The sequence below is a fragment of the Kwoniella europaea genome, chromosome 2, assembly GCF_036810445.1.
Source record: "Kwoniella europaea PYCC6329 chromosome 2, complete sequence".
Lineage (NCBI taxonomy): Eukaryota > Fungi > Basidiomycota > Tremellomycetes > Tremellales > Cryptococcaceae > Kwoniella > Kwoniella europaea.
The window spans coordinates 585,942-609,471 of record NC_089488.1 but is presented as its reverse complement, the minus strand read 5'-3'; the positions used below and the strand labels follow the sequence as shown (position 1 = coordinate 609,471).

The following is a 23,530-nucleotide window of genomic DNA, read 5'->3' as shown; positions in this document are numbered from 1 at the left end:
TTTATTTATTTACTTTGTTCGCTTGATGTTCGATGCTACGTAATTAATTGGATTGATCGCCGTCGGAAAACGGAATCAAATTAAGCTTGGGACGAGTACGAGTATGGCGAGATCCGAGTTTTACTCGAAAATGCAACCATATCCCAACCACCATAAATCACCTCAACCTGGTTGTCTTTCGCTCTACACCTCACTCTCAGTCACTCGATAACACCGTCCACAATAACCACATAGTACCACCATGCCAAAGATCACCTCTCTTCTGGAAGATCGCAAAGGTCCATTCCATACTTTCGAGTTCTTCCCACCGAGGACAGAGGCAGGTCTGGTCAATCTGCTCGATCGTATTCAGAGATTGGCTTCTGCCCCATTACCTTCACCTTTGGCAGTATCAGTCACTTGGGGAGCTGGAGGATCAACAGCAGATAAGTCATTGGAACTAGCGGAACATATCACGAAGCTGGGTTTGGAAGTGATATTGCATTTGACATGCACGAACATGCCGAAAGAGAAAGTCGATCAGGCTTTGGAGGTGAGCCTCTCTCACTTCTCTTTCCTGCTCATTTCCGCATCTATCATTTCCTGTATGTATGCTTACTATACGTAATGGTTTCTGGATGAGTAGAAATGCGAGTCACTCGGAATTCGAAATATCCTAGCATTAAGAGGCGATGCACCACGATCTGAGGAATATTCCACCGAACCCAATCCTCAACCAGACTATTTTCAACATGCCGATGATCTTGTCCGATACATCAGAAAGAACTATGATGATTATTTCAGTATTGGTGTAGCTGGATACCCAACCCCTCATCCTGACAGCGACTCACCTGAATCGGATTTAGAATACCTCAAAGTGAAATGTGATGCAGGAGCGGACTTCATCGTCACGCAGTTGTTTTATGATGTCCAAGGGTTTTTGGATTGGGTGAAAGTTTGTAGAGAGAAAGGTGAGCTGAGCCACCGACATTCCTCACATATTTCTTTCATCCCTTTTCGCATACTCCTTGCAGGTGTATATATCTTTGTGTACTGATATTATCGGTATGACCATACCCTCGATAGGTATCACACAACCAATCATACCCGGTATCATGCCCATCCAAAACTTCTCTTCCTTCCGAAGACTAGTCAATCTCACCAAATGTCCCGTACCCGAATCAATCTCTTCTGATTTATTACCAATCTCATCGGATGACTCGTCCGTCAAGAAATACGGAGCTGAACTAGCTACCAAGATGGTCAAACAAATCTTAGATTCTGGCTTGGTCCCCGGAATCCACTTTTGCACTCTAAACTTGGAAAAATCAGTTAGAACCATATTAGAAAACCTCAATTGGACTGCCACTTCTACAGTTAATGTGGAGAAATCACCTCTGGTGAGACATAATAGGTTAATTGAAGATGATCAGCCTACCACCAACGGTGCGATAGCTATCAATGGTCATTCAACCTCCAATCACAATCAACAAATATCGGAATTATCCATTAGTCCAAGTGAAGCTAGTCAAATCGCACAATGGGGCTTACAACACCACTCGTTACCACCTGTTCCCAAGAAAGCTGCCATCCAAGGTGGTGCACCCTCGAACAGTGGTCAGGGTCAAGAAGATTCTTGGGACGAATATCCAAATGGTAGATTTACGGATGTGAGATCCCCTGCTTATGGTGAGATTGACGGTTGGGGAAGTGGTTTGAAGATTACCGTGAGTGAAGAGATCTGTGCAATTCCCGCATCGTAGAGATCTATCACAAATGTATCTGTCATATATACATGCCACTTTACTAATGCGTGTTCTAACTCTGCAGGCTGCCCAAGCATTGAAAGAATGGGGTACACCCACGACCCTTTCTGAACTTTCGGAATTTTTCACTTCGTACCTCAAATCATCTCCTCAGACACCTACTACCCCTTTCTGTGACTTACCACTATCCCCCGAGTCATTGACGATCTTACCGTATTTATTGGAATTGAATTCGGCGAAAATGAACTGCTGGACTGTAGGTTCACAACCTGCTGTAGATGCTGTCAATTCCGAAGATCCCATACATGGTTGGGGTCCAAGAGGCGGATATGTATTCCAGAAATCGTTCGTGGAGTTCTTCGTCAAGCCGGAAGAGGTCAGGAAATTGAAAGACAAGGTTGAGAAGAGAGGTGGGGGGAAGATTAGCTTTTATGCTGGTAATAAGAAGGTGAGCTGTCTGTCTCATTATATATACATCCACGTTGTGCAGAAGTCATCTTCCACTGTGATCACTAGTGTCTTAATGAACATCACAACTGATGTACCACTGTTTCTACTTATAGGGAGATTTCAAAACGAACACTGAAGAAGATACTGTCAACGCAGTTACATGGGGTGTATTCCCAGGTCAAGAGATCGTTCAGTCTACTATCATCGAAACTGAATCTTTCTTAGCTTGGAAGGTGAGTCCGGGACACTTACAAAATATCGAATTGCGACACGGCTCGCTAATAATATTCGTTTTTGGTCCCATATAGGAAGAAGCATTTGATATCTGGACAGAATGGTCGTTACTTTATCCTAGACATTCACCCGCACGTAAGTTGTTAGAAGGCATAGCGAGCGAATGGTGGTTGGTCAGTTTGATCCATCATGATTACAAGGATAAAGAAGCTTTGTGGAGGTTCTTACTTGAAGAGTAAAACCGCGACCAATGTTAATCGGCTCGGAGTAAATAATCAAAAAAATTCAAATTCAAATTCAAATTCAAATTCAGAAGGAAATAGAAGGCATAACCAAAGAAAAGAACATAGAAATAAATAAGTAAACGAATGATAATCTTGTAAGCATTTATACTATACAATCCAACTTGTAATCTCTCGCCGAAGAGACAACCTATATATATCCAGCATTTGTATCATCTAGATCTTTATATATAATATGAATGCAAGAGAAACCAACCCGATCCAACTCGGTTGAATATCATATTAAATTAGCATATCCACTCAATTGTGTACATTCTGGTGCTCGCACTTGTCAGAGTGAGCATACTTCGATCTTTGAGTAACTCTGCCGCGATACCATAATGTACTGTACATATAAATTACACTGATAGGTTCAATCCTATATTTTGGTTTATCTTTCAACTACTCTTCATCACTTCCATCCGTCTCACCTTCCCTCTCATGTTCCTGTGCATTCATACTAGCCAACAAATCAACTTCCACTTCTCCTCCTTTCTGGTTCTTCTTCATCGACTGTAGACGTTGTCCTGAGAATGTAACAAATACAATATTAGCTTCCAGAGACGATATACGATTTTTTGCCATCTACAGAAGAGATCACCATGATAGTTGCATGAAATGGCAAGTGGTGGGATGCACGACTCACTGAAGATAGTCGCAATGGCTTCGTTCGTCTTTCTATCCAATTTCGACATACGATTGTTCATGTCCCTTTTCAAATCCCAATTAGCCCGTTTAGGTTGGATATTGAATAGGTCCTATAATTAATGTTAAGAGTAATCTCGTTAGCGCACTCCTCGTTTGTGGATATCTTATGAATTTATGTCCCTTCTCTGCGTGTGCAAAGCAACTCTGCCTCGACGCAATCCACTCTTCTTGAGAGAAATTTTGTATATAACCCATCCCATCCCATGATGGATGTCCATTCCTATACCCACTTCTAATCCGACCATTCTCCTTCATTGGTACAGGTGAATAAGGGTCTTGTACTCACCAGTTCCTCTTTCCTCTTCTCTTCATCCTCTTTGATGATTTGTTCCGCCAACCCTTCCACATTCTTCTCAACGGTATCATCGTTATCATTCTCCTCTTCCTTACCTCTCTTCCGTAATGTACGTGTCTCTGGATCATAGTTTCTCTGCTTGAATGCGAAATGTGATCTACCATCGCATGACACACAAAGCTCCACTGGTCAGTTTGATATCTTGGAAGTGAGAGAGGTGGCGGACATACGATTCTCCATTGGTATCACCATTCACATCTTTACCTTCTTTCCTCCTTCTCAGAGCTATCAGTCTTTCTTTCCTTGCGGCTGTGTTGGCAGCTAGGTTGTTCTCCATTCTGGATGTCTTGAGAATTCCTTGTTCTGTTAGATTGTGATATGATGAGAGAAGGAGTGAGATACGATTTTTTAGAACTTGTATCGTAACTTGACCCAACGAGGGGAAGCAACAAGAAGAACAAGGAGGAACAACCGTGGGAAATTAATCGTCAGCAAGTCATTTTGCCACCAGAGAAAAGTTGAAAAAGCGTTAAACCACATTAACATCCAATCCATCTTATAGAGCTCTCTTCATCCTATAACAACCATAAGCAAGCCCAAATAGACACGATGGACGCAGTAGAAGGTATAGAGAAACCTATCAACCCCAAACCAACCACCAAGCCCCGAAAGAGGTTCGTGGGAAGTTCCAAAGCCGGTAGTTCATCTTCGTCGGGTAGAACACCAATAAGAAGAGTTGCGAATCAGATTCCGGATAATATACTTAATGATCCCCAGCTGAATGCTGCCATCGCAGGTTAGTCGAATTTCTTCATACTTGGCCTTGTCATGGTCGTGATTGTAGCCGTAGCTCATATGGACTGTATTTTGTAGGATTACCTGGAAATTATAATTTCGAGATACACAAGACTATCCATCACATCCGACGAGATGGTGTGAAATCTGTAGCATTGCAGATGCCAGAGGGTTTGATGATGTATGGTTGTGCGATTGCCGACATTATCGAAACGTGAGTATCAAAACTAACCCCTTCATATTGTATGTTGCGCTTTGCATTTACTAATGATCCTATTTTATTTATAGGTTCACTGGTGCTTTACCCATGTTATTGGCTGATGTGACTTACGGGGCATGTTGTCAGTTTCTTCATCTGCAGCTGAATATAAACCTGTATTCTGTATACGAATAAGCTGATATATGGTATGTTGAACAGGTATAGACGATTATACAGCAAAAGAGATGGGTGCAGAGATGATAGTTCATTATGGACATTCATGTTTGAGTAAGTTGAATCCATTGGCTCGACTTCTTGCTTCCATCACTGACTAGCTATCAATACCAATTTTGACCGATGTAGTACCTGTATCTCAAACAACCCTGAAGACGCTATACGTCTTCGTTGAAATATCCATCGATACCAAACATCTATCCCTATCTGTTCGACGCAATTTCCCTTCTTCCCGAGAAGCCTTCCACCGCTTGGTCTTGGGTGCAGGTGCAGCACAGCCAGGATCGAAAGTACCTATCCAATTGGAAGAATCAGACCAAGTCGCCCAGAACAAATCTTCAACAGTTACAGAAATACCAAACGCTGCCAAGAAGGAACAGACAGAAGAAGAACAACTACCAACGAGATTAGCTTTAGTCTCCACTATCCAGTTTATAGCTTCCATCCAATCCCTTCGAGACGATTTGGAAAAATCCATGCCACCTTTAGACGAACAACCACAAGATAGTGTGACAGAAAAGGAAAAGCAGGATGGGCCGTTAAGTAGAGTCGAAAAAGGTGAAATAGGAGTATGGAGAGGGAAGTATGATATAACTATACCACAGGTCAAACCTTTATCGCCCGGTGAGATATTAGGTTGTACGGCTCCGAAATTGGGTGAAGTGGATGGATTGATGTGAGTGATCTGTCCTCTTTCGGGTTGAATTCAATGGACTCTCTCCAGCGGTTACTGATATATGATATTGTTCTTATAGCTACGTGGGAGACGGTCGATTCCACCTCGAATCGATCATGATAGCGAACCCATCCGTACCTGCGTTCAGGTATGATCCGTACTCCAAGAAGTTCACCAGGGAGACATACGAGCATACTGAGATGCGTGGAATAAGGGGTGATGCCGTCAAAGAAGCTAGGAAAGGGTTGGTCGAGAAAGGAAGTGGGAGTTGGGCGGTGTTGTTGGGTACATTGGGTAGACAAGGAAGTCTGAGCGTCTTGAAGGTGAGTACCATTATGTTGTCATCATAGTCTCGTTGAGGTCAGTGGGAGATCACACTGATTTTGATGTATTGTATTAAATAGTCAATAACTTCAACTCTCCCAACCAATTCTATACCACCTTTATTAATCCTATTATCTGAATTATCACCCCTCAAATTATCATTATTCTCTCAAGAAGAAATATCAACCTTTATTCAAACTTCTTGTCCTAGGTTATCGATCGATTGGGGTTACGCATTCTCCAGACCACTCTTAAGTCCTTACGAGGCTAGTGTAGCCTCTGGTAGGATCAAGGGATGGGCCGGTCTTTCACTTGCAAGTACCAGCAACGGGCAGGAATCGGGAGAAGGAGATTATCCAATGGATTTCTATGCCGATGCAAGTTTGGGTCCTTGGACACCTAGACATAAAGTCAAGGTTTGATATTGAGCCTTTAGAATCACAAATGTAGGTCAAGATAAGATGTGATATACTAGTATATGCATGATGCGTAGTTGTATATATCAAATAAATCCCGTCCATTCGACAAGCCAGTCTAGGTATCTACAACTAGTGTAACAAGTCAAGGTGCAAAAGGAATTTGTATAATCCAGCAAATCCGATGCTCTTCTAGGTTCACGGCACGCCCGGACCCTGACCGACGGGGTTTCACGCTTGATCGATCGTGCGTAAAAGTTCTATATTCGCCACGCATATCAATCTACTCATCTTCCCCTTCTTCCGCCTCGTCATCATCATCGTCATCACCTGTACCTGGTGGTAGGGTCACATAATCGTTCAATCTAAATATCATACAGCACTCATCGATCAATATGTGAACTCAACCGCATCAACGAGGCTGCAAAGGGAAATGAGCAACTCACAACCTGACAAAGGGGCGCATTACTACCAAAACATCGTATAATTGTTCTTGAAAATCTTTAGAAATGACTTGCTCATCTGTGAAGCTAACAACGGGTGATCATTCAGTTCAGACACATATCCGCATATACCATAAAATCCATCATGTTCAGTGTTGATGTATGGAATGGACATGTTCTCGTGTGGGTTTAAAGATAGTTACACTCACTGATGTACGACAGCTATACTCCTTAATTTCAACAAATCAATATCTTTATGATCCTTTTCAACTCCCTTGGGAGCAACTTTGAGTTGATCATCATTCCCAAAAACATTTTGTCTTCTACCCTTCTTATCAGCTTTAGCCTCACCAAATAACTTCACGAAATCAGGATGGGAAATACAATCTCTGAATCTCTGTGGGTCGGTCTGGAGATGATGTCGTATTTGTGCTAATTCATTTTTACCAGGTTGCCATATCCCAGCTGCCAATAGGGATTTATCATTGGGGGAGATAGATAGATGATATGCTGCCCATATGCCTTTACGTCCACCTCTACTTGTTGACATTGAGAAATTACGTTTGTAAGGTGTTTTGTCGGATGAGAAACGGACATCTCGATATATACGATGCTATGGAAGTCCATTTTTGATGATTAGCTTTGCGTAATGTTGTTATGGTATTCCTGACGCAAGTATATTTCGATCGAGTGGATCCTAAAATTGAAGATAACAATTCTGCCCGGTGATCATTCCCTCACACTCACTATAATATCCTTAGGAGGTAAAATCGGTACCTCATCATCAGCTTCGTGGAACTTCATCTGTACCGTCCCTACAAAAGCCTTCCATTCATTCTCAGCTTGTCTGAAAGATGGTTCGTGCGATCTGAACCATTCTCTATCGTTCCTTTCTGGTATTTGAAGGTTCTTCAGGAAATTCAACGTATTTTGAGATATCCGTCCAGGTGGAACTGGAAGCGCAACGATTTACTTGCTTAACGATCGTTTCATTCCCAGCTCATCCATAATGGGAGAAAAGAAGGTACTCACCTTGTCCAGTTTTGGGCGCAGGATATATCCTCCCAGCAATTTCCTGTCCTTCTTCCAATTCTACCTCTTCATCGTCATAATCATCCTCGTCGTCGTATCCCTCAATCTTCACATCTGATTCACCCTTCCCGACTCCAGTCCCAATCCCGTTAGACAGTTTGACTTTCTTCGCTACTCCCCCACCTTTACCACCACCGGAGACGGATTTCCTCTTATTACCAATTTTCTTCTTTGGTTGATCCTCATCTAAGAATTCTGAATCTATCGATCCTTCTTCATCCGATTCCTCCTCGATGAGCTCATCAGGCTCACTAGAGGAAGAAGGATCGAAATCATCTTCTGAGCCTCCGTCATCTGATGAGCTCGGTTCGTCCGATTCTGTCAGTCCACTGGGTGAATCCCCATCTTCATCTTCTTCATCTTTCGCTTTCCCTTTCACCTTCTTCGGTTGTGCTACCTTGCCTTTGCCTTTGGATTTATCAAAATACGGCGAAGTCTTTGCTGATTTTTCGATCCATTTACCTGACGATCTTCTGCTGGGTGTCGAGGTGATACTGTTTTTCAACGGAGTAGAGGGTTTCTTGGATGATCTACTAGGTGTGGGTTTAGCTGATGCGGATGATAGTCTAGGTGAAGATCGGGCTTTCGGTTGGGTCGGTGTGGCTTCGGCTTTGGTCATGTTGAATGATGTTTTTGGAAGACTGATTTCCCGGTGATCCTTTCGTTCGATATTACTATCCTTCCGTTCTCCGATGTAGATTTCCGCTGATGATGTGGAGTTGTGAGCTGGAGATACCCTCGGTCGCTCGCGATCTTACGGTATAAGCTGGTATACCACTTACCACTGCATCTTGCTTGATCCATGCCATCTTGCGCGTCAACATGATTCCATGACGACATGACATTTACCCATTTACCCGTTACCCATCCCAGTCAGCTCTCCCACGGTCTCCACAGAGGCAATCAGGCACATCCCACGTGGCATCTTTCCATATTTTCAGAAAGTCAAGATTTTTCTGGGATCCATCTGTTGACAAACTGCTCGGAAAAGCTTGTTATCACTCTTGGAGTACATCTGGATCTCTCACAGCCATAGACACAACGTGGTATTCAGAAGATCATCCTCTTTCGAAGATGGCTTTCGTAGATAACAAGGCTTCTTCCTCAAAATCAGCCCCTGGAGCCAAGGGGAAAGGTGGCAAGGGCAAACCCGCTCAACCTAGATTGAAGAGCAATCAAGCCAAGAGATTGAAGATCGATGAAGAGCTGAAGGAGCTCCAAGCAAAAGTGGACAGTTGGGTAAGCTGACAAGAGTGATTTTGAAGTTCACTGCGTAGCTGATGGCTGTAACAGATACCTCCTGCCGAGATCACTTTGTTCAATGAGCTACCTCTTTCTTCCCGAACTTTGAAAGGTGAGTTCTTTCATTGTGAGTAACATGACCCGTTAATAGCTCACGGAATATCATAAAGGTCTCAAAAGCAGTCATTTCCTCAACCCTACACCTATCCAACAACTGGCCATCCCCCCTGCGCTCCGTGGTCAAGATCTTCTTGGTTCAGCCAAAACCGGCTCGGGCAAAACTCTTGCCTTCCTCATACCAATGTTAGAGAGATTATACCTAGATAAATGGGGTCCGATGGATGGGTTGGGAGCAGTCGTCATATCACCTACAAGGGAATTGGCCGTGCAGACTTTCAATCAACTAAGGGATATAGGAAAATATCATAATTTCTCAGCTGGTTTGGTCATAGGTGGTAAACCACTCAAAGAGGAGCAAGAGAGGTTGGGAAGGATGAATATCCTTATTGCTACTCCTGGTAGATTGCTGCAGCATTTGGATAGTACTGTCGGATTCGAATCTTCAGGTGTGAAGGTTCTAGGTAGGTGTCATGTTACTATTCCGAACATCACACACTGTTCTGTATGAAATGCAGTCATTGAGTCGAGCTGACTTGGTTCGATTTCCATATTATAGTGTTGGACGAAGCGGATAGATTACTTGATTTGGGATTTCTTCCAGCCCTGAGAGCGATCATAGGCCATTTCTCCCCTGGTATTTCCACTTCAAATTCATCTACCAGACCCACACGTCAGACACTGTTGTTTTCGGCCACTCAAACGAAAGATCTAGCTGCATTGGCTAAATTATCGTTATATCAACCTGAATATATCAATTGTAATAAAGCTGGTGAAGAGGGCGTGGTACCTTCCAACTTGGAACAGTATTATGCTGTGGTTGGCCTCGAACGGAAACTGGATACGTTATGGGGTTTTGTGAAGAGTCATTTGAAGATGAAAGGAATTGTTTTCGTTACTTCGGGTAAACAGGTCAGTTTTGGTTACGTTGCTATACATCTGCTCTGAAGATCTGATGGACGTACTACGAATTCTGACGATCGGTGCTGGATGAAATATTTCTTCAGGTCCGATTCATCTTCGAAACCTTCAAAAGACTTCATCCCGGTCTACCATTAATGCATCTCCACGGAAAACAAAAGCAAGCTACGCGTCTAACGATCTTCCAGAAATACTCTAGTTCCAAACATGCCTTGTTGATCTGTACCGACGTTGCTGCTCGAGGTTTAGATTTCCCCGCAGTAGATTGGGTAATACAATTAGATTGTCCAGACGATGTCGATACGTACATCCACAGAATCGGACGAACGGCTCGATATCAAGCTGGGGGACATGCGTTGACGTTATTGTGTCCCAGCGAGGAGCAAGGGATGTTAGATAGGTTCAAAGAGAAGATGTTGGATGTGAAGAAAATAAAGATCAAACAGAGTAAAATGGGTAATCTGAAACAGCAAATGCAAAATTTCGCTTTCAGAGAACCTGAAATTAAATACCTAGGTCAAAGGGTGAGTTATTCTTACATGATCGATTAGTCTAATTCGAATACCTCTTTCAGAGGTCAGAGATTAAATATTTGTTTGATGACTTCTAGGCATTCATCTCGTACATGAAATCGGTTCATATCCAAAAAGATAAATCTGTTTTCAAATTATCAGAGTTACCCGCCGAAGCTTTTGCGGAAAGTATGGGTCTACCTGGTGCACCCCAGATCAAATTTGCGGAGCAGAAAGCTTCGAAAGTCCGAGGTGGTCAGAAGAAGGATGAGAATGAGAAAAAGGATGAGGAGGAAGTGAGGGTGGAGGAGAGAGGTGTGGTGGGAAGTGATGACGAGTCTGACGAGGATGAAGAGGAGACAAGTGACGAAGGAAGTGATGAAGAGGAAGAGGAGGATGTTAATGCAGGGGATAAAGTTGAAGATGAGAGTGAGAGTGAAAGTGATTCATCGTCCTTTGACAAAGTAAGTTCCTCATACAGTCGGTCCATTCGACTTGCTTTTTTTTTTGTTGGAATGCTAATTATACATCTTCCGCGTGATTAGCCTAACTCCGCCCCAGCAGTCCGAACAAAATACGATAGAATGTTTGAGCGAAAGAACCAATCTATTCTCACTCCCCATTATACCGCGCTGGTCTCTCATGGCGAAGCCGAAGATGAAGAAGAGGGAGATGACGATGTGTTTACGCTGGCAAGGAAGAATCATAATTTGTCGGATGATGATGATGAAGGATCGCATGGTGAATTACTCAAAGTAGCAGAAGGTAAAGAAACCACTGCAATCACTGGTTTAGTAAAGGGATCAGAGAAACCTTTGATAAGCTCAGAAGATCTATCAAAGAGGAAATTGAAAGCTGCCACCTCTAAAAAATCGAAATTGAAGACTGGGGTTACAGGAGAGAAATTGATTTTCGATGAAGTTACAGGAGAATCTAGGAATTTCTATGAGACTGGTAAAGATGTTGAGAACCAATTCATGTCAGAAGCTAAACGAAGGGAGTACCTGGAAGAGCAGAGGGAGAAAATGAAAGTTGCCAATGAGGTTGATAAGCTCGTGGCGAAGGAGAAGAGGAATGAATTGAAGAGGAAGAGGAAAGAGAGGGAGAGAGAGGTGAGTCAATGGATCGATGGATGGAGACCATGTCGCTCCACTTTGCTGATTGACTGACTGAAATATCATATCATATACAGATGCGTAAAGAGTATATGTCTGACGAAGATGCCGATGTACCTGTGGCGTATATCGGAGGAGCAGACCAGGGTGATCATTCGGATATCGACGATCGATCGCCTTCACCTTCATCTGAACCCGAAGTCGAAGTTAGGAACAAGAAAAAGAGAAAGAACAAATTCAAACCTGATGTTGAAGAAGAACTTGATAGTAAAGCAAGGTTAGAGGATGATGAGGAACTGGCTTTGAGGTTGTTACAAGGTTCTTAAATTGTCAAGGTATATTGCATGCATTCTTGATGTGGTTTGTCCGGGTTTTTGACTAAGTTGGTTTTATTAGTTGGGAATGGTCTAGAAGTTATCAGAGGCATATGAACGTTCGATATTAATCAGTCTGATTTCATACATCTCTTCATTCGTTTATTTACTACATCATATTCCACGAAAGCCAAAAAGGATTCTGTAACTAAGAATCAAGACTATCAATACAGCTCATAATTATCAGAGAAAAAGAAAAGTCTATAATGTTTTGTATCTTCGTAACCCAATCGAATCCAACCCAGAAATAAAGCTATCAATACAGTATCAAAGACAAAGAACAGCATTAACCGAATTCGTGAAAAGGGAATGGAAACAATCTAATATTCGTAAATATAATGAAGATATATATATAAAAGGTCATGAAGAAGTCGTTAATGATGTTGTTTGTTTGTTTGTTTGTTTTTTTGTTTTCAGTTATGAACAGAAACGAAGTGTATGAATGTATGGTAGTAGCAAGATGTCAGACACCGATGAATGAAAACCCAGAAAAACTCGTAATGAGATGAAGATCATTGTTAAATCATGAGATGATCGACACCTTGTGTAAGATCATTATCACCTTGACCTTGATCTTGAACCTCCTCTTCGTCATCTTCACGGTCATCTTTCGCTAGTCGATCATTCTTGAACAGAAGGTCGTGTGGTGTAGTCGGAGTTAGGATAGCGGTCGATGCTGAGGAAGCGAAAGACGACGATCTGGAAGATTCATCTTGTTGTGTTGTCGATAGTGATGGTCTTGGTGGTGTGAGAGATGGATGAACGTAAATTGTAGGTATGGTAGGTGGTGACTACAAATTGAAAATTGAAGTACACAATCATATATCAACGGATTGATCCCACTCTCAGGTGAACAGCAGTATGAATTTACAATGGATTTATGACTCACTTGATATTCGGAATTTACATCTTTCTCGCTCAATACTCCACCTCTAAGGTTGGAATTGGAGTTATTCCTTGTAGGAGTCCTTTGCAAATTGATGTTCTCAATACCCATACCCATTCCGAGGGGTCGTTGCATCTGTTGAGTAGGAGGTGATGTATTTCCCTTCTGACCTATCGAACTCAACGTCCTCTCAAGCGGAGGAGCCACCAAGACCCTCTTATCGGGAGATAAGTGTCCGGAGGAAGGGGCAGATGCGAGTGCATAAGTTGCATTGGAACTTGAGGCGCAGAACGAATGTGATCGATGAGAGATAGTGGGTCGTTTTGGTTTAGAAGGTAGAGAAGGAGACGAAATAGGTGAGATGGGTGATATGGGACTTGGTATGGAGTATGGAGTCACCCTCTGAGAAGAAGAAGAAGCAGAAGACGATTGGAGTGAAAGTAATCGTCTAGGTAGAGGTCTCGAAGCTGATGAGGCGAATGAGAATCCCTGTGGTCTCTGAGGAGTATCGAATGGGTTAGGAGTAAGGAATGGAGCAGGAGACGGTTGGGGTGAATATGATTTCTTGCGTTGGGTGGCACCGAAGGAAGGTGATGGAGAACGAGTCATGGTTGCTGACATTATTGCAGGATGTGTCTTATAGACATTCGATGTAGGAGGGAGGAAAGGCGATGGTATCTGTTCAAATATTGGTTTTGTTCCTTCTTATCTAAGACTCCAGATTCCAGTAAAAGATCAGATGATCAACATGAATCTTTACGATCCGCGAAAGAGTCTTTCGTCTTGGCACAGGATCCAACCAATAAATAGATCCAGATGGGTATGGCGCCGAAGCGTTATCACTTGATGAGCAATAGTCGATGGTGGTCTTTGAAACAGATTGAGGTACTGATAGTGCCAGTGCCGGTGAATTTTCACTCGTCTGGTCTCAGTGAGACTTATCCGGTTTGATCAACAGATGATGTATAGTTGTGGTTCTTCAGTGACCAGTAACGGATTTGCACGAACATCGTTTGTAGCAACACCGGAAGCGTGTTTCACCGCCTGTTCAACTTTTCAAAGCGCTGGTATGAGTCGATATGCTGGAATGTACGTTTGTCTATGTGCCGAAGAGAACATACCGGACGATTCGCAAGCTTGTCAAGGAGCTGCGGCAAGTAGTGGTTTCTACGTATACACCCACTCCGTGACGACGCCAACGGGTGTTGCGCGACGACAATTGAAAGAACGATTACGTCAAGCCCAAGCTTCTAGGTTTCAATACTGCCCTTCAGGCTTGACTGGCTGCATAATCGGAAGCGACAAGGAAGCATTCGAGGTGAGCTCATGCCAAATCCTGATTTTTAGAGAGTAAGCTGAAAGACCATGCCCAGTGCGTTGATACCCAAGCCGATCTGGAGGCCTGCGGAGGATGTATGCAGGGCCTTTACGGTCCCACGTACAGGAATAGTACTGCCACCGGAGTAGAGTAAGTCCAGACTAGAAGTTTCACTATAAGGAAGTGTAAGCTGATGATTGTCCTTGTCCAGCTGCTCTGCCCTCCCCAATGTCGCTCTCGGAGGAGTTACCTGTACCAGAGGTCAGTGTGAAGTCTCAGCGTGCAAATACGGCTACGCATTAGTAGACAACGAGTGTGTCAGGATGCTGTAGACCATTTAGACTTCCTAGACCTTTCGTCATTTATAAGTCTTATCATTCTGAATCTCATGAATATACACCATATTACCCCATCTCGATTTTGGGATTTACGCTGGACGTTTTCATAGATATATATAATTAGTAGATATACCCATCCCAATTTTACGAACCGTGACATGCCTATGAATGATCATATAGATATATGAATTGCTTCTCGCATTTCATCTGCATACAGCCCAGTATCAGATGTCCATTGATCACTGTAAGCCCAATCCCCTTAATCTTGCTCTTCCAATTAACCATACATCGCCTAAACCCCTTTCGCACTCTTTCTTCCATTCTTCGCTTTCTGGCAATTTAACCCGGCTTTTCACTTCTTCCGAATCTAACGGTGGTTGAGCAGTAGGGAAGTCATCCGGTAGAGGCTGAGGTGAGAGAGGGAGATTCAGGATTGATTCGAATTCAGGTATAATCGCTGCTCTTGATCGTCCATTTACGAAAGTTATGTACCTCAGGTCAGGGTAGATGGTACAATAAAGCTCATTCAGATGGGCAAGTCTAAACACATCATATAGTATCAGCTTGAGTACTGAGCAAGGATTCTTCTACGGGAACTAAGGGTACTCACCTATCCAAGACTACTTTCGGCGTGACAGTTGAATTACCCTGTTCTTTCCCACTCAACTTACTCAACCCTTTCACCTCCCCAATCATCGGATGTCCACTTATGAATTCAGCTTTCTCATCCCATGTCCAGTCGCTCGATACTTCCTGACAGATATCTATCAGTTCATTGTAGCTTGCAGGAGGTTCTGAGCGGGCGGTGAGTCGAAGGAGTACAGAGGGGACTAGCAGATTACGCAGGGCTGTGGAGGGCTCAAAGAGGAGTACGAGGAGTGATTCGAGTGCTGGCGCGGAGGCTAGAGAGGAAAGGGATAGGATGGAGTCTTCGGAGGTGGTCGTCATTTTCGCTCCACTACCATGGGTCTGCCAACGAGTCAACTGATACAAGATGGACTATTTAACTTACTCGACTTGAGATACTGGAGAGAAGATAGCAGGATAGGAATAGATAACCGGTTCCGATAAGATCGCATCAACAAATTTGATCCCGTCACACTCACCATCTCGGATCCGAGCGATACTCTAACTTCGCAATGACGTCTATAAAACGCATCAAACGAAAAAAGTTGGTTTACTTCCAACCTACCAACCACAAATACAAGTGATTATTCCATACTTGTCGAACCTTTCCCTTGGTCAACCAGAGAGACACCTATAAATCACAGAAATAAGAGACTCAACCCTTCCACCATGTCGACAATGCATGTGCCTCGGCGAAAGGCACAATCAGGCAAACACAAACGTCAGAAACTCCTCGACAAACGAGCCTTGAAACGAGGCGATCTATCAGTTGAAGATCACGCAGCGGGTCTACATAAACTGAACGACAAATATGGAAGAGTCAGAACGCTAGCATCCAAATCAGGCGGAGTAGATCCTAATTCCTCTAGCGTAAGGTTGAAATCGAAATTCTACGGATTATCGCCAGAATACCTTACGAAAACTCGTAATCTTGCTTTTGAACTTGAACTCGAACGACCACTGTCGATGGAAAGTGCGGTATTCCCTTTGGAGATATTGACGGAGAGGGATAAGGAGGGAAAGTTGAGCTGTCCTAGTAGACCGAAATTCAAAGTTGGACAAAGTAAGAAGGAAGTAGAGAGGAATGAAGAAGGGATGTTTAAGAAATGGTTGAAAGTCACCAATGAGATTATGCAGGAGTATATCGATGAGCAGGATGAACAGGAAGAGGAATATCCAAGAGGACCGACATGGTATGAAACGAATCTGGAAGTATGGAGACAACTGTAAGCTTCCCGATACCCATATCTCCTGTATGTCGGTTTTGCAGCTTACCCGAGTAACTTGTTGGATGTAGATGGAGAGTGACGGAATCGTCTAATATCCTTTTACTTCTCCTCGATTCTCGATGTCCGTTATTACATTGTCCCCCGTCCTTACGCACCTATCTTCAAAACCTGAAACCCCACAAGGAGATTATACTGATTCTGACTAAATCCGATTTGGTTGATCCTGCTGCACTGGAAGGGTGGAAAGATTGGGTTAGAGGATGGTGGGGACAAGAAGGCGTGCAGGTAGTCAGCGTGAGATCATATGATGTTGAGCTCTTAGATAATGGTGAGTGATCACTATCGGCTGTAAGAACAGCTGCAGTGGAATCGCAAGTAGCTGATTGATGGGAATCTATGATAGGTAAAGGTAGACATAGACCTGATATACCGCAAGATTCACTCGAAGAGCTCATCATAGCACTCAAGACTGCTCATGAAAGAATGCTAGAAGCTCCCACATGGGCAAAAGAGAATCCAGAGAAATTGAAAGATTGGAAACCGTCTGTTCGACCTCGGGTAGATTGGTCTTCTTTGGCGCAAGAAGAATATCCATATGATATAGCTGCTACTCATTCGACAAAGTCCATTGTGCAGAAGGATGTTAAACAGGATAAAGATCAGGCTCAGGGGTCTGGAAATGATAGTAACGATACTCGCCCACGAGACCAGGCCGAAGAGCCCCTTACGATAGGTTTGATAGGACAGCCTAACGTAGGAAAGTCATCTCTATTGAACGCCTTGCTGGGAGAACAGAAAGTCAAAGCTAGTAGAACTCCAGGTAAAGTGAGTATCATGCTTGCAAATTGCAGCATACGATGGACAGCTGACATCGACGACGTTTTGTTCACAGACTAAACACTTCCAAACTATGTTCTGGGGAAGTAAGAAGGAAATACGATTCGTAGATTGTCCAGGATTGGTATGTCCGTCATTAGTAGGGTTGGAGATCCAAGCTTTAGCAGCTAGTAAGTCCTTCATATTTTCTCATCCTTTCCAAAACACGGTGTGCTTACGAATCATTCTATTCAATTGATAGCCATACCAATCTCTCAAATCGCATCTCTGCCAGCGTGTATAACCTTCTGCGCCCAACGTCTCCCCTTAGAGACCATATTCAAGATACCCTATACAGTCGCCGAGGGCGATTTCGATCCGTACGCTGGGAAGAGGACGTACAGGGATCCCAAGCTTGCTGAGGCAGAGAGGATCAAGAGGGAAGAAGAGGAGAGTAAGGAGAAATGGACGGCCGGGAAGATAATGGAAGGTCGAGCGTTTGATAGAGGATATCGTGAGTGCAAACTCTCAGCTCGCGTTCGACCTCAACTTCCTTTGAGTGCAAGCTGATATGTCTCTCGGTGGGATGGCGTAGTGAGCGCTAAGAGTGGAAGACCCGATATCAATCGAGCAGCCAATGGAAGTGAGTAACACTGATTTTGTCGAATCAGCTTTACCTACGCTATCCTGGATATCCTATATGAGCCAAAGCTGATGAGATGGCATGTGTACTGTAGTCATGCGACTATTGGCAGACGGGAAGATCAGATGGGGATTCTATCCACCAGGAATGAAAGGCAGAGAAGGGAAAGGAATTTGGTTAGGATCGGAAGCGGAGGATCAGGATATAGATGTGTATGATGACGAGAAGGTTAATCCGCATCGTGATGAGGCAACTAGTGGAGAGGAATATGATGAAGATGGGTTGGAGTATGATTCTGAGGATATATCGGAGCTGGAAGAAGAAGAAGACGAGGAAGAGGAGGAACAAGACGTGGACGAGAATGTGGTGAAGAGTGATAAGATCGTGGGTAGGGTTGGAGGGTTCTTCGACGCGCTGGGTATAGATGATGATGATGATGATGATGATGAGGAAGATGAAGAGGAGGAGGAGAACGAAGAAGATCAGGAGAAGAAGTGATCAACTATCAAGCATATCATTGTATACCACAGCATATATACTTCTCATCCTCTATAACTCGTTATATGTATGTTGTTTACAATACTCCATTTGTATTCAAACTAGATGCAAATGGGCATTTCAAGTCATCTCAGATGAATATTACTGCACTCTCCTCTTCACCAGTTCGGATGATACATGTTCAGCAAATACATAAGATACTCTATAATATACACAAGGCTGATACACTTAACTACAGGCAGCTCTACTATCTTATTCACAAAACATATTGTTATACCCAATGCCAATTCTTAATCACCATTCTCCAAATCCTCTCCTTTCTCAGTTTTACTATTCACCACGCTCTGAACGTCATTCAGATCCCTACCTAATATCTTCCGAATAGTACTTTTGATATCCTCTTTCTCATCCATATTCTCCCCCATAGGCAGTTTAGACGTCTCAAGGAACCAAGGTTTGGAGATGTAATTTCGTACTCCATCCGGTAAGATCACTACTACATTGGCATCTGAATCTTCCGCTATATGTTTTCCTTCTTCCGAATGGAGGTACCGTAGGGTCCCGGATAGAGCTGATCCGGATGAACCACCTACGAACAGTCCTTCTTTTCGACTATCATACAGTAGGATCACATGATTTAGCTGATCGTGAAAAGCAAGTTCTGAAACCAACAGCTAAAGCGGGAGTAAGGTGATACTCACATCAGCCGCTTGGTAGCGTCAAAAGCCTCTTCATCATTGGTCTTTAACCATTTATCTACCACTGGTGGGTTTGGATCTAAAACCTCAGGGAAGAAATCCTAATCCAACGCCAGTGAGACGAATATTAGCTGGGTCCAGACGATGAGTTCGTTCAAAGATCAGCTAATTACTCACATATCCTATACCTTCCACTTGGTAATTTCCAGGTTCACCTCCACCCAATATTGATCCTTCGGGATCAACAGCTATTATGGTCGTTCTACCACGAGAAGCAGAATTTCCATTGGTATGAGGTAAAGAAGCTTCGTAATCCCTGATAGCACGTCCTAAACCTGTGATTGTACCGCCTGTACCTGCGCCTGCGACCAGGAGAGTTACATCTTTACGTGGTAGATCAGACGTTTTGAGCGAATGCTTTGATGGAGGACGAATGAGTTCCGCTCTACCCGATGATTCCGAAGGTTGCAGGTGTGTAACTCACCATGATCTCCTCGTATGTACCATAATAGTGAGCTAGGGGATTATGAGGATTGGAGTATTGATCTAAAATCACACCTCCAGGTATTGATTTCTGCAACTTTCGCGCGACACCTGAAAGAGGAGATTATACCGATGAGCTTGTTCAGATGAGGAGCCCAATGCACAAGCTCACCAATATGGCTCTCCGGGCTGTCCCAGCTGTTCGAATAGCAATGTCAGCTCATCCACAAAATGTCCATGATCAAACAGCTCACGCTGCTTCGGTTCTATAATGGAAATGTTCGATCAGCTTGGTGTCTACCTTTGGGCGATGACGGTAGCTGACTCACGGTGTCCTGACTATTTCGGCTCCCAGTGCACGCAGCATCACTTCTTTCTCCAGACTCATCTTGGCCGGAAGTGTGATTATACACCTGTTAAAGGTGATCCGTCAGCTTCATGCCTTTGAGCCGAGGTGATTAAGAGTCAGCTTACTGATATCCTTTTATAGCGCAAGCAAGAGCGAGACCAATTCCTGATATCGGTAAGACCATCAGCTTTTATCGAGTTCGGCAATCCAGCTGATTACATACCTGTATTCCCACCTACAGTCATACAACTGTGAGCTGAAGGGCAAAAAGAGGGAGTGCCAGATCTAGCTCACTGGTAGGCTCAATGACTATACTTTGTCCAGGTATCAAAACACCTTGTTTCTCAGCGTGCTCTACCATTCGCTGTATCGGAGCAGGTCAGTATAGGTGATGACACTCTTTTCAATTGAGGAAGATGTCTGTTCTTAATCTGTTTTTTGCTCAACTCACCTTTGCTATCCTATCTTTAACACTTCCACCTGCAGAGAAGAACTCGCATTTCCCCACTGATCAACATGAACGTGAGCTACATCATCGGGTCGGTCTCCGGTGATCGCACAGCTTACATAGGTTACATTTTAATCCTTCTTCATTGGCTATCCGCTGTAACTTGATTAAAGGAGTATGACCCACTGCGTCCAATGCCGATGCAAGAACACCTTGCCAATGATGTTGGGGTTGAGTCTCGCCGCTCATCGTGGGAATCGGTCTGCGAGTTATGGAGATGCTGTTGAGGATCGAATCCGATACAGCTTTACTGTGTGCTTTATAGCTTGATACTGTTGAGATTGGTATCGATGATAGAGAAGAGAAAGGAAGATGAGTATCGTTGTATGATATCACCTCTTATGGTGTGACTGTGTGTATTCACAGTAGTGTGTGTGTATGCGCAGATGACATGGTGTACCAACCGGTTAACTCATGGTCCGACCGTAGATCCATGATCAAGCTCCGCCCGGGTTCATTTATCATGATATAGAGAAATGCCACATCAGATCACAACCACGTGGAGAGGCTAGATCTCAGCGGCAAAGCTCAGAGATTTTGAGCAAAGGCAAGATTAAATTTGTTGACAAGTTTAGGAGAATGGTTATCTGTCTGTATAGATTATCACATCACAAGTCATCAACACTGCATACACCCAGAAGAGATATAGCAGAACCGGAGTTCAAGGCTTCTATCGTGTTCTCAACTCAAGTAACGCTACAAGGCGTGAAGACATCATCCAACATGGTCGTGAGTACAGCTGTCTCTGCCAAACTGAACATAAAAGAGCTGACATCCTCCTGTTCGACGTCTTACAGAAAATAAAAATGATCTCTCGATCACTCGATGATCACATGCCATCCTCATCCACCTCTCCCCATCCATTACAGCGCAATCTCGCTCCGCACTTACATCCATTCCAGAAACCTCGAGAATACGCCCGAGCGCTCACAGCAGTGAAGATGGACAGGATGTTCGCCAAACCCTTCGTGGATGCCCTAGGTGGACATCAAGATGGTGTATATTGTCTTGGGAAAGATTCGAGGAGGGTCGGAGTAGTAGCCGGAGGAGGGGGTGATGGAGAAGTCATCGTCCATTCGTTGACACTTCGAAGACCATTATTGAAAATACCCCATGCGCATAAAGGCATGGTAGGTGGGATTTGTTGGACATCCGAGTCTCACGATGGTCAAAGAGGGATGATAACCGCTGGAAAGCTGGATGGTACAATCAAAATTTGGAGGTCAGAAGCATTCGCACCTGGAATAAGAGATAAAGAGTTATTCCAAGGATCAGAATTCGCTAGTGGTTCTGGATCTGCAGGACATCAACAACATTTAGATCAAGCTGGTGCAATTGGTGAAAATGGTTTGGACATGGACGTGGATTTTGATGAAGAGGAGGAAGGGGGTGGATTGAATTTGGATTTTGCGAAAAGAGATAAATTAGGAGAAAGTTTAGAACCGAAAATGGTATATACGAATAAGAATGGTCTAAATGGAATAGATCATCATAGAACTGATTCGGTATTCGCTACTGCGAGTAACACCGTACAGATTTGGGATGAGAACAGATCGGCCGCCCTGTCGAATTTACAATTTGGTAGTTCACTGGAAACTGTAAATAAAGTGAAATTCAATCAGAGTGAAACGAGTGTATTGGCAAGTGTAGGAAATGATAGGACGATGTGTTTGTATGATATCAGGACGGGTAAAGCGGAGAGAAGGATAGTGATGCAGGTGAGTTGAAACCCTTTTTCATGATCTCCTGGAAGTTTGCAATAGGAAGAACGATGTAGGAGAGATGTACATTGCGAAGAGGAAGGATCATGATGGGATGTTATGGGATATTTATATGGGGCATAAGACGATATATGCTAATGTTGATTGCTCCTTCAATCCCAGTTCGTATCAAACGACATATCATGGTGTCCAACACTCCCAACCACAATGTTATTAGCCAGTGAGGATCATAATTTGTATACTTTCGATATCAGGAACCTCAATTCCCCAAGCCAGATATACAAAGGTCATGTCGGAGGAGTCATGGGATGTGATTGGAGTGAGTTGCCACAATATCTTGAGCGAAAGAAGCTTGCAACTGATATTGTCCATTACAGGTCCTACTGGTGAAGAATTTGTTTCTGGTTCATATGATCGAACCGTAAGATTGTGGAATAGGGAGTCTGGTAAATCGAGGGACGTGTATCATACTAAGCGAATGCAGAGGTGCGTGATCGTTTGTCATTGTCTATCCTCGTATGAGGTGTTGCTTCCCCAACAATTTCTCTTTACATAATGTGGTATATGATCATGGTAGGAATTTTACCAATGCTAATAACTTTGATGGTCATATAGAGTATTCGACGTAACCTACACTCCTACAGCAGATTTCGTCCTCTCCGCCTCTGACGACGGTAACGTAAGGATATGGAAATCGAACGCATCCAAGAAACTCGGCGTGGTATCTAGTAAAGAGAGACAGGCTATTGAACATCGACAGAAACTTGTTGAGAGGTATTCTGCTGAAAAGGGAGTTCGATCCATCAAAGATAGAAGACATGTTCCTCAGAGTATACATAATGCTACGAAGTTGAAGAGAGATATGATAGAGAGTAGGAAGGTCAAGGAAGATAGGAGGAGGGAACATAGTAGGAAAGGAAGAGAGAAGCCCAAAGCTGAGAGGAAGAGTGAGTAACCATCTGGCGCTTTTGATCTTAAAAAAATGATAGCTGACCTCATGTCATCAACATTGCAGAGGCTGTCATCGTCGAGCAGAAGTAGACGGGTTCTTGGGTTTTTGGTCAGGGATGCAGGTCATATTTCATATGGTCTTACAGCGATTAGTCATGCATGTGTATATATGTTGTACTGTATCATCGATAGCTAGCATGTCTTGACCTAGGGCCGTTGAGCTTTTGCCACGTGGATTGGCTGACGAACCAACTAACTTCGGTAGCTTAACTCGATGGATGAGAATGACATG

The 23,530-nt window shown here is 43.5% G+C and overlaps 11 protein-coding genes across 11 annotated transcripts; 6 read left to right on the top strand and 5 right to left on the bottom strand.

Annotated features, from left to right (window-relative positions):
• Positions 1–241: 241 nt before the first annotated feature.
• Positions 242–2,668, top strand: V865_006568 (methylenetetrahydrofolate reductase; the record flags this gene model as incomplete). The annotated part of the gene is made up of 6 exons (XM_066230326.1): positions 242–532; positions 626–950; positions 1,066–1,706; positions 1,810–2,193; positions 2,309–2,428; positions 2,504–2,668. The coding sequence occupies 6 exons, from the start codon at positions 242–244 to the stop codon at positions 2,666–2,668; spliced, it is 1,926 nt and encodes a 641-aa protein (XP_066086423.1).
• A 444-nt stretch (positions 2,669–3,112) lies between these two features.
• On the bottom strand, positions 3,113–4,050 carry V865_006567 (uncharacterized protein; the record flags this gene model as incomplete). The annotated part of the gene is made up of 4 exons (XM_066230325.1): positions 3,113–3,237; positions 3,357–3,468; positions 3,705–3,870; positions 3,944–4,050. The coding sequence occupies 4 exons, from the start codon at positions 4,048–4,050 to the stop codon at positions 3,113–3,115; spliced, it is 510 nt and encodes a 169-aa protein (XP_066086422.1).
• A 272-nt stretch (positions 4,051–4,322) lies between these two features.
• Positions 4,323–6,363, top strand: V865_006566 (diphthamide biosynthesis protein 1; the record flags this gene model as incomplete). The annotated part of the gene is made up of 7 exons (XM_066230324.1): positions 4,323–4,509; positions 4,587–4,722; positions 4,797–4,849; positions 4,927–4,995; positions 5,071–5,617; positions 5,697–5,940; positions 6,022–6,363. The coding sequence occupies 7 exons, from the start codon at positions 4,323–4,325 to the stop codon at positions 6,361–6,363; spliced, it is 1,578 nt and encodes a 525-aa protein (XP_066086421.1).
• A 277-nt stretch (positions 6,364–6,640) lies between these two features.
• V865_006565 (uncharacterized protein) lies at positions 6,641–8,511 on the bottom strand (the record flags this gene model as incomplete). Its single annotated transcript, XM_066230323.1, has 5 exons — positions 6,641–6,722; positions 6,804–6,887; positions 7,010–7,413; positions 7,548–7,753; positions 7,833–8,511. The coding sequence occupies 5 exons, from the start codon at positions 8,509–8,511 to the stop codon at positions 6,641–6,643; spliced, it is 1,455 nt and encodes a 484-aa protein (XP_066086420.1).
• A 455-nt stretch (positions 8,512–8,966) lies between these two features.
• On the top strand, positions 8,967–12,125 carry V865_006564 (ATP-dependent RNA helicase DBP4; the record flags this gene model as incomplete). The annotated part of the gene is made up of 8 exons (XM_066230322.1): positions 8,967–9,131; positions 9,186–9,246; positions 9,305–9,715; positions 9,811–10,163; positions 10,259–10,696; positions 10,783–11,148; positions 11,230–11,796; positions 11,877–12,125. The coding sequence occupies 8 exons, from the start codon at positions 8,967–8,969 to the stop codon at positions 12,123–12,125; spliced, it is 2,610 nt and encodes an 869-aa protein (XP_066086419.1).
• A 566-nt stretch (positions 12,126–12,691) lies between these two features.
• On the bottom strand, positions 12,692–13,668 carry V865_006563 (uncharacterized protein; the record flags this gene model as incomplete). The annotated part of the gene is made up of 2 exons (XM_066230321.1): positions 12,692–12,964; positions 13,063–13,668. The coding sequence occupies 2 exons, from the start codon at positions 13,666–13,668 to the stop codon at positions 12,692–12,694; spliced, it is 879 nt and encodes a 292-aa protein (XP_066086418.1).
• Positions 13,669–14,146: 478 nt separating this feature from the next.
• V865_006562 (uncharacterized protein) lies at positions 14,147–14,709 on the top strand (the record flags this gene model as incomplete). Its single annotated transcript, XM_066230320.1, has 3 exons — positions 14,147–14,377; positions 14,433–14,527; positions 14,589–14,709. The coding sequence occupies 3 exons, from the start codon at positions 14,147–14,149 to the stop codon at positions 14,707–14,709; spliced, it is 447 nt and encodes a 148-aa protein (XP_066086417.1).
• Positions 14,710–14,954: 245 nt separating this feature from the next.
• Positions 14,955–15,663, bottom strand: V865_006561 (uncharacterized protein; the record flags this gene model as incomplete). The annotated part of the gene is made up of 2 exons (XM_066230319.1): positions 14,955–15,255; positions 15,326–15,663. 2 exons carry the CDS (start codon positions 15,661–15,663, stop codon positions 14,955–14,957), a joined length of 639 nt encoding a protein of 212 aa, XP_066086416.1.
• Positions 15,664–16,011: 348 nt separating this feature from the next.
• On the top strand, positions 16,012–18,528 carry V865_006560 (uncharacterized protein; the record flags this gene model as incomplete). Its single annotated transcript, XM_066230318.1, has 7 exons — positions 16,012–16,568; positions 16,640–16,899; positions 16,975–17,396; positions 17,464–17,578; positions 17,650–17,901; positions 17,983–18,030; positions 18,125–18,528. The coding sequence occupies 7 exons, from the start codon at positions 16,012–16,014 to the stop codon at positions 18,526–18,528; spliced, it is 2,058 nt and encodes a 685-aa protein (XP_066086415.1).
• Positions 18,529–18,818: 290 nt separating this feature from the next.
• Positions 18,819–20,755, bottom strand: V865_006559 (cystathionine beta-synthase; the record flags this gene model as incomplete). Its single annotated transcript, XM_066230317.1, has 11 exons — positions 18,819–19,140; positions 19,230–19,327; positions 19,404–19,643; positions 19,711–19,820; positions 19,882–19,907; positions 19,964–19,975; positions 20,039–20,122; positions 20,184–20,223; positions 20,353–20,422; positions 20,510–20,565; positions 20,626–20,755. 11 exons carry the CDS (start codon positions 20,753–20,755, stop codon positions 18,819–18,821), a joined length of 1,188 nt encoding a protein of 395 aa, XP_066086414.1.
• Positions 20,756–21,372: 617 nt separating this feature from the next.
• On the top strand, positions 21,373–23,328 carry V865_006558 (uncharacterized protein; the record flags this gene model as incomplete). Its single annotated transcript, XM_066230316.1, has 5 exons — positions 21,373–22,284; positions 22,450–22,606; positions 22,665–22,773; positions 22,903–23,234; positions 23,303–23,328. The coding sequence occupies 5 exons, from the start codon at positions 21,373–21,375 to the stop codon at positions 23,326–23,328; spliced, it is 1,536 nt and encodes a 511-aa protein (XP_066086413.1).
• Positions 23,329–23,530: the final 202 nt, after the last annotated feature.